General features: G+C 45.2%; 1 protein-coding gene across 2 annotated transcripts; it reads right to left on the bottom strand.

Annotated features, from left to right (window-relative positions):
* Positions 1-1,002: 1,002 nt before the first annotated feature.
* prmt1 (protein arginine methyltransferase 1) lies at positions 1,003-5,872 on the bottom strand. Of its 2 annotated transcripts, none has more exons than XM_080009691.1 (10): positions 5,823-5,872; positions 4,681-4,767; positions 4,389-4,544; positions 3,867-3,930; positions 3,630-3,772; positions 3,236-3,323; positions 3,030-3,145; positions 2,470-2,620; positions 2,212-2,333; positions 1,003-2,090 (listed from the first exon to the last, which is right to left on the bottom strand). In XM_080009691.1, the coding sequence occupies exons 1-10, from the start codon at positions 5,847-5,849 to the stop codon at positions 2,007-2,009; spliced, it is 1,038 nt and encodes a 345-aa protein (XP_079865817.1). In that variant the 5' UTR covers positions 5,850-5,872; the 3' UTR covers positions 1,003-2,006. The 2 variants fall into 2 exon arrangements, with proteins under 2 accessions (XP_079865817.1, XP_079865818.1); XM_080009692.1 differs by having other exon boundaries at positions 4,681-4,776; positions 5,823-5,869.
* Positions 5,873-9,774: the final 3,902 nt, after the last annotated feature.

The following is a 9,774-nucleotide window of genomic DNA, read 5'->3' as shown; positions in this document are numbered from 1 at the left end:
GAAATGGGAAAAATGTGTAAATGTATTGATTTTCCTCCCACCTTTTTCTGTGGGGTGGGTGTAGTCAACTCTGACAGCAGAAAATTGATAATGCAACATAGATCACCAAGTAGCAGCTTGTTGGGATTTGTTGTGTACCAAGTGGTCGATACGATATTACTTACAATTCCTGTTGCATACCAGTGTCGTTCCATATTATTTTCTTTACCATTAATTAAATTTCTTTCACTCAATCAGCTGCAGATTCAATGACTCATGGGTCAAAGACAGAGACTGGAACTGGCTCTTAATCACTCCCCAATCTTACCCCTCCACTATTATAGAAAGAGACCAGAAACATCTGGTATATTTTTCTTACATATCATGGATTTTTCAGTTCCAAACCACACCACAATGTATGAAAGTGACTGATTAGGTTCTAATGTTCATCGAAAAGCAGTCAAAGCTTCCCTCTCAAAGTATAGGGATGGTTTCTGGTTTCTTGAACACTTTAAATGCATTTAATAGCTTCCCCGTGTACAGTAGAAAATATGCAAACATTTAGAGTCATTCAACTAACCCATCTATTAAATGTAAAGTGAACAATACGTTCAACGCTCAGTAGATTTTTGGTTAAATTTGAAATGACCCCCATCACAAATCAGATTAAAGCCACCATTATAACACAAAATACTTATAAATTAGTCGGGCTCCATGTAGAGTGGTTGCAGAGAATGTCAAGTATGTTCTAGGACTAGCAGATTTAATTGTTGCCTCAAGTAACTAATCTTTCTGAATCAGTTGTTTCATATGCAATTGTACCCTCTAAAATATATTTCATTCCCAGTCTACATAGAACCTACCTTGTTTTTTTTTTTAAAATATATCTGGATTTTAAACAGCAGTGGCCTTAGATACAAATATACCCAACTTAGATATTACTCAAAACTAACATTTTGTATCATGGACAAGCACGCTCACTGAACAAGCTGTTGAGACTAGTCAATCGTACAAGAAACTGGCCACATTTTGAAAGTTCAATAGTTTTATTATAAAATCGGCAAAAGCAAAAAACAAAAAACACATTTACAGTCTGGTCCTACAATGATCCACCACAAAGGCAATATAATTACCCCTGAGCCATTCTTAGACACTTTCAAAGTGCTCCACTTTGCTTAAAAACTGTTTCATGGGCACAAGACTCCACAACGGTTAAGGGTCGAGAACAAAAAAAATAAAAGAAATAAGAGTAAAGGAAAGGTTTTAAAGTTATACCACATACAAATAGTCCCAAACAGCAAACAAGTGGTGATCCTTTACATGGCAATTCATGATTCATGATGACTGAAGTCAGTCAACAGCCGTCCGCTGCGTATATGACAAAGGCGACACGTGCAGAACCTACATCTGCAAAGAGGGACACCACTTGTATGCTGTGTGGCACTGTCACTATACGAGTGTGACAGTAGGATTAGTGAAATGATTTGGCCCATTTAATATTGTGATTGGGTGAGACTTAGACAGCCAGAGAGCTCTATAAGAACTGGTGGAGAATATTATTTTTTAGAAAACAAAACGGACAGAGGAAGGGACCGAACTGGCTCATGGCTTCGGGATCCATGATCTGACAAGGAGACAAAAGTGACTTAAGAGTTACGCTATGTACAGGCAAGTCAGCCAAGGTCAAAACGCGAGTGTGCGCACTGTGTGGGGTCAGAGAGCGGCTGGGGTCAACAGAAACCCCCCCAAAAAGACATCAAGACGACGGCACACTGACAGACTTAATATTTTTTAAAAGGGTCTATTGCACAATGAATCACCGGGGCAATTCACTTTGGCCCCTAGAATATGTAAAAAAGAAAAAGAAAAATTTCCTTTTAAATATTCATACTATCCGAATGAGAAAAACTACAGTAAAGCATGTCTTCTGTCCCTACACAGAGCGACACACTAACCCTTCATCACTCCCCTTCCTTGCACACATGGACACACTAATTGTGGGGGGTGGGGGAGGGGGTGTTTAGGTCCTAGCGCATCCTGTATTCTGAGGTCTTTGACACCTCACACAGCTGACCCTTGAAGTCTATGTCTATGGTGAAGTCCAGATCTCTCTGAAAATGGAGGAAAAACAAAAACAGTAGCATGTCAGTTAAACAAAATGGCAAAACAACAACAGTGACAAATAGTTGCCGATATTGAGAGCCATATTAGCCAAGTGAGAGTTGCCCCTACATTGTTCTTGACATTTGGCTTCATGTTAATGGTGCCAAAGATTTCCTCCCCAGTTTTCACAGTCAGGTAGTCGTCCAGGTAGAAAACTGTCTGCTTCCAGTGAGTATACGGAGATTCGGGACCTGGGGAAAGTAGAACAGGAATGTATTTTTATCCATCAAAGCCTTACATTAATAAAAACAAAACTAGTAGAAACCAGGGCCGAACATGAATTACAACTGCATGCAAGACCCGAGTCTTAACGGGGGTGAGACTCACTGGTGGAGAAGCCAGTCCTCTTGTGACAGCGCGTGAACTCGATGTTAAAGTAGGTGACCAGGGCGTGGATGTAATCGTTCCTCTTCACCTGCAGGCAGAACGGTGAGGTGAAGGACAGGTCCTCAATCTTCACTGTGTAGATATCCACCTCCTGCGTGGACAGAGGAAAAGAAGTTAAGAGTGGGGAAAAAATTGTGATACGGATAAGGTTTTTATTGAATCTGCGTAAGAGTAAACATCAATGCCAATTATTGAAATGTTACATAAACACGGCTTTTCTTTCCAAACATTTTTAGAAGCCTCAAAGGCCAGCTCAAATGTCTCAAAGATGACAACAATCCCACTTCTGGCCAGCAGGTGCTATGAATACCAACAGACTAAAACGTAGATGGTGGCACTATAAAAGGTTGACCGGCTACCAAAAGTTCATGTGAACCGTTTGAGTCAACCGTAGCCACAAATTGATATTAAAATACAACTCCTAACGCCACGGAAACTCATTTCCTGCCAATCATGTGAAGAGACTCTGCGTCCCAGTGTCAGCCGATCCAACCACCCACCTTAATGAGACAGGCACTGCTGACCAACTGCTTGGGGTCCACTACGTCCACCAGGGGCTCTTTAATGGCCACTTCCTTGATGCAGGACATATCGAATCCATACACGTTCTCCCACCCTACGAGGCGAGCAGTAAAAATCAATGAGCTTTGCAGTTCCTACTATGGTGTCTTAAGCAATATGAAAGTTTGCCATCACAGCTGCTCACAGTGAATTTTGTAGTCCTTGTACTGCCTGTCTTCGATGGCTGTGACATAGAGGGTAGCCCTATCTGGGAAAATAAGCCCATCCGGTTTCTGTTCGTGGAGGCAAAAGCAAATCAGGGAGAACAGGTTAACACATTAAAACCAACATCACAGGGTGAGCCAGAACAAAGGCATTTGGTAGCAGCTAAACTAGACACTTAATCTGTGAAATAAATGAACAGTATCTCGGGCTAGATCCCAGAACTACTAAACTAATTACGGTTTGGGATGGGCATCCTGTAACTGGGCTTGTTTGAGTCATTTAGCCATTTAATTTAAAATATACTTGTTGGGGCAAATGTCAATTCTATGCATTCAGTGTACTTGGGGTACAACACATTGTTTCAGTATACATACCAGCCACTTGTCCCTGGCATAGATGACGGTGTTGAGCATGGACTCGTAGAAGAGGCAGTACCCCATCCACTCAGAGATGATGATGTCGACGCCCTCTACAGGGAGGTCCACCTCCTCCACCTTGCCCTTTATGATCGTAACGACTGCAAGACATGGGGGAGGAATACACTTTAGCAAAAGGCCCAGACAACTGGGTCTTCAAAGTGCTTTAACTTGCAAACACACTAAGACACTCACCATCGTCCATCTTGTTGGCCTTCACGATTTTCACCGCGTAGTCAGAGATGCTGCTGCACTCTATCTATAAACGAACGAGAAAAAGACTCAGTAAAACATGAGCCACATGTGTCTTGAAATCCCATTAAATTGCAGTATGTCTACAGGGAGGCGAATACTAATGATGCAGCCACTCCCCAATGTGCTTGGGAAGACAAAGATGCTCCTTTAGCTACTGAATTGTCACCAATTACTGTGGCGGTAACCTGCTACACGGGTAGCCAGTTACCCATTGACCTCCAGCAACCATTGAATCCAATACAGGCAAAGCTAAACGCTCACTATACAGCTACACCAAATAATCGACAAATGCAACAATAGGGCGCGTAAATATTCATACATATAATTACACATTACAGACTACTCAATGTTGGATTTTAGAGATACCGTGTCGTTAAAAAACATTTACAATACTAACTTGAATATGAAGTTGTGCTTTCGATTTAATAAACTCTAGACGTGTTTGTGTATAAAAACACTTACCCCGATGACCTTCTTGGCTCCGGCCTTGGCTGCAAACATGCAGAGGATCCCCGTACCGCTGCCCACGTCCAGCACCACCTTGTCCTTGAACAGGTGCTTGTTGTGGAACATGGAGTTACGGTAGGTGAGAGTTCTGACCTCGTCCTTCAGCATCTCCTACAATTGGCCAGAACAAATTAAACAAGCAAAAAAATTACTCCACATAAAAAAGCCACGTTAACAATTGTGGACAGAACATGGCCAGACAGTTTTAATGCTTGCATTAAAAGAAAGATCAAACAAAAACAATCACCTCGTGGATGCCGAAGTGGGCATACGAATCAAAGTAGTAGTCCTTTGAGGTCATGTCTTCAGCTGAAGGCTTGGCAGAGCTCTCCCCCTGAGAAATCTCACCAGAGAGACACAAAATCAAAATCGGGGCATGGTGAATGCTTTCAGGTCGGTTTGACTGGTAATTTAAACTTCAAATCAATATCACCTTAAATATCTTTTTAACTTAGAAAAAAATGAATGAAATCAAAACAGTAAAAAAAAAAGGAAAAGATTTTTTTAAATATATATATAATACGATTTATTTATCAGACATTTTTAGTTGGGGCTCTCGTGTATAAAGAAGGCCAAGACGACCCGTTGAGTTGAACGAGCTCCCAGCGTTAACTTTGTCCCACGCCACAAAGGATGCGAGCACATGGCTGCAAATGCGCCTGTATGACGATCCATCATTCACACGCAGAAAACCTTATAAAACGCGCCGCGTTCTAATGGATCACGTCGAGGGGCTCTTTCCCCACCACTGCCAAAGCCAAATCCCCCCCATCTACACCGTTCCCCTCGTACTGTGGGAGATAGTGCTCGTGTACGAATAGAGGGCCCATGCCGCTCACCCATTAGTTGCCATTAATCCTAGGCGCGACTCCCAAAAACCGAAATACGACAGGGGGCCACTCGGAACTTTAGGCCTCCTCTGTGCCTGGCGAGTAGACGGCTTTACGGCAGAGCCATGTGAGCATGAGGCAGCATTGGAGCCTAGAGGGGCTAGCAGCTAGCACGATAGCCCCCACGCGGTCTGGTCTGAACTGCTGGGCGGCGCGTCATAGTGTGGCCGACGTTAATAGTTTGGTTAAATAATGGTTTTAAATCGTCGACTACAGCCTCGATGATGTATTGAATATTTCAGGGACGGATGCATTTCGACACGTGATCGCGAACGACAAGGGCAGTGCAAAGCTGCCGCCGGTGCTCGTTAAGTAAAATGGATGCTTCGCTTGGAAAGTACGTATACCGAGGAATCAATGACCGGAGGCGAATAAAACCCTTCGCTTATTCGCGGCATAGTTACTCCGACACCGGGGCCGATTTCGCGACTAAGACTGCGCCTCCGCCACCGAGCGCCTCCTCCTAACAATGCGTTTCTTGTGCGTAATCTCCACTCACCTCCATTCTGTCCGCTGTCTCCGCCATTTCGGTCTCGTACTGCGCGAGCCAGCCTCGTGTGGAAGACTTGAAAGGCGCCATAGCAAGCCCGGCCCACCAAAGAAAATCCCGGCCTGTGATTGGAGGACTCACAATGACTCCGCCCGAGCGTTTCGCGCCGCGTTCCTTCTACCCGGCACTCCGGAAAAATCCCGAGTTATTTGAAAGATGCAACGGAACGGCCATTTCATACAGTAATGCCAATAACCACAACTCCAAGTCGCTATTTGGGGCCAGACTGCTCTGGCCCGAGTTGGAGGACAGGACGCGGCTCAGCGTCCACTCCGCCGGTATCCCCCCGGCGGGGGCTCACCACCGCCGGGGGGATACCGGCGTCGTGGGAATACCGGCGTTTGCCGCGCGGACTGCAGACACCGCCCTCTTTGACTATTATGCACATCTCATTACTACTATTATATATTTATATAATCTGATCGTTTTACCCGAGTTCCGCTCTACTCGCCCAGTTTTACACGCGAAATAGTTAAAAAAAAGGCACTAGTCACTAACGAATAAGTACTAGTATTACATGTTTAGAAACTAGTTAGATTGCAATAGATACTAGTAATAATGGAAATAGGTACTAGTCGGAGGCAAAGGAGCCCCATAGTATTCAATGACAAAATTGTCAAATTAGTTACTAGTAACATTGCAATAGTTCAGAGGAATTTATTGTTGTTTATTGCACTGATCTTTCACGGAACTGACTTGGCAGGAATGGAATATAATGTTCACAAGTATGTTTTGATTAGTGTACAATGCCATGAAAATAAGAGTCGTTGCGTTTTTGTTACCTCAGAATGAACTGTTTCTATCTACATAGGGAGCGGGTCCCCTTCCACGGAGGCTGCCATGTTGCACAGCCATGATGACTACAGCAGCCAGAACGGACAAACCAAACACTGGCTCTAGAGAGGGCCTTTCGCGTTTTTCGTGAGTTTCGCAGTCTCTCTCTTCCGTGGAGGTCACCATGTTGCTCCGCCATGGGGAGTTGGTTGCGACCTGCAACCTCACCACTAGATGCCACTATATTCTACACACTGCACCTATAATTAAAAACAGTTCCCTTTCCATCAGGTTTTATTTGAAAAAAACACGTCTAAATTACTGTAGCTATCCTGAAGTTTTTTATGTTTTGCATACAACAACATACGTGTTGTAGTATGCACAAGCTTGCCAAACAAAATTACTACACCCGTCCCAAACAGAGCCAAAAGAAACAGATTTAACTCTGAAATGGGGACTACCAACCAGGAATTAGGATTTTGAAGTTCCAATTTAACACAGCATCACCACAGGTTACTGATTGGTCATGTATTTTTATGAGCACCAAATCGCAAATTCAAATCTCAATTTCTTGAAAAAAAGAAATAGTCTTTATTCGTCACGCAACACACCACACTACAACACATGCTTGCACACACACACACATGCACATGCTTTGATGGTGGCCGGTGAAATGGATTCTCTGCTTTTGACCCATCCTGGCTTGTCCTTCCTCCGGGGCCACAGCCAGGAGCAGTGGGCAGCATACGTGGACGCGCCCGGGGACCAGGTGATAAATGTCCATTGCTGGTCAGACGATGATGGGTGCATGTTTTTGGTGGGGGTCCTTACTGACGTGAGGTGGAAGGTGGAAGGTGAAGGTGGAAATTAAGACAGAACAACAAGTAAAATCACACAGACAAATTGACTCTGCATTAAGGGGAGTGAATGCATGACTCATAACAATTTTTTTTTTTTATTAGTGCACAAAACATCAACAAAATTGTTGTGTTGTACTACAACCCTGGTTTTACGAATGAATAACAAGAGGTCTTACTATGTGATAAGCTGTCACCAGACAGCTTCACTGAATATAGCTCAAAGCCCTTTTAAACATACCAATTCTCAACTTGGCCCTGACAGGCTGTGATTGGGCCACTAGGGCACCCATCATAAGGCCCACCCCCCACTATATATACTGGGTCACTGCCTGTCATACTTCCTCTGACATATACTGATCAGCCAGAACATTAAAACCACTGAGAGGTGAAGTTAATAACATGGCTCATCTCGTTCTAATGGCACCTGTCAAGGTGTGGGATATAATAGGCAGCAAGTGAGCAGTCAGTTCTTGAAGTTGATGTGTTGGAAGCTGGAAGAATGGACAAGTGTAAGGATCTGAGTGACCACTGGTATGCAGTGGTTAGTCCCAACCAAAAGTAGTGCAAGGAAGGAAACAGGTGACAGGGTCATGGGTGCCCATGTGCTCATTGATACGCCTGGAGAGCGAAGTCTAGCCTGTCTGGGCCGATCCCACAGAAGAGTAACTATAACACAAATTGCTAAAAAAATTTCATGCTGGCTATGATAGAAAGGTGTCAGAACACACAGTGCATCGCAGCTTGCTGTGTATGGAGCTGAGTAGCTGCAGACCAGTCAGAGTGCCCATGCCGACCCCTGTCCAACGCTGAAAGCACCTACAATGGGCATTTGAGCATCAGAACTGGACCATTGAGCAATGAACCATTGAGCACTACTCAACATCCGAAAAGTCAGGCCGTACCTGACCCAATATGCCACTCAACTGCTGGTACAAACCTTGTTGATGTCCTGTCTCGACTACTGCAACGCCCTCTTAACAGGCTTGCCGGCCTGTGCGGTGAAGCCACTACAGATGATACAGAATGCGGCGGCGCGACTGGTGTTCAACCAGCCAAAGAGGGCACATGTCACTCTGCTGCTCATCGAGCTCCACTGGTTACCTGTAGCCGCCCGCATCAAGTTCAAGTCTCTTATGCTGGCCTACAGAGTGATTGCTGGGAATGCTCCCGCCTACTTAAATGCTCTTGTAAGAGCACATGTTGCCCCCCGGATGCTGCCCTCGTCAAATGAGCGTCGCCTGGCTCTGCCGGCCATACAGCCACGGCAATCCAGGCTATTCTCATTTGTAGTTCCACGTTGGTGGAACGAGCTGCCAAAAATGACCAGAGCGGGGACCTCCCTCTCTGTCTTTAAGAAGCACTTGAAGACCCAGCTCTTCAGTGAGTACCTCCTGTCCTAACCTACAATTACTTAGCACCACCTTGCAGTATTTATTGTTACACCAATGTTGTTGTTACACTAATCTCTGTCGCAATGTAGCTTGAATGTTATTCTCCCTTGTAAGTCGCTTTGGATAAAAGCGTCTGCTAAAAGACTAAATGTAAATGTAATGTAATGTAAATAAGGTGGCCTGGTCTGATGAATCACATTTTCTTCTACATCATGTGGATGACCAGCGTTAGGGTACCATCAGATCGAGCATCTGTGTGGGATGTGGCGGAACAACAATCCAGATTCATACGGCCCCACCTTGCAAATTACAGAACTTAAAGTATCTGTAAAGCTGTTGTCACAGAGCCAAGCCAGCCCTGTCCCTTGCAGACGTGGCTTAACCAGGCCCCCTCCTCTGCCACCCCCACCGCCGAACTTAGGCCAGGGAGCCATCCGGCCGCCAGCCCCCCCCCCCAATCAGCCAACACCATCTGCACACCCAACCTATGGATCACCTTAAAATAAAGGGCTGAAGAGCCAGATACCAACAGGTGTACGTTTGTTGGTATCCTTAATGCAGTGGAGCCACTGCAGTGGGGCATGGTCTGAACAGAGGATGAAAGGGCGCCCCAGGAGTTAGTACCGGAGGGCACTGACCGCCTACTTGATGGCCAGACACTCCTTCTCAACGGTGCTGTACTTGGACTTGGACTCCCGCTCTGAGAGCTTCCGGCTGATGTACAGCACTGGTCGGTCAGCGCTCCCCACCTGCTGGGACAATACTGCCCCCAGCCATCTGTCTGACGCATCAGTCTGCAAGCAGAAAGGGAGAGAGAGGTTAGGCGTACCCAGCACTGGCTTCCTGCTCCTGTGTCTGTCGGTGTTTAAATAATTG

This window comes from Zeus faber (assembly GCF_960531495.2).
Source record: "Zeus faber genome assembly, chromosome: 11".
NCBI lineage: Eukaryota > Metazoa > Chordata > Actinopteri > Zeiformes > Zeidae > Zeus > Zeus faber.
This window is presented reverse-complemented; position numbering and strand designations above follow the sequence as displayed.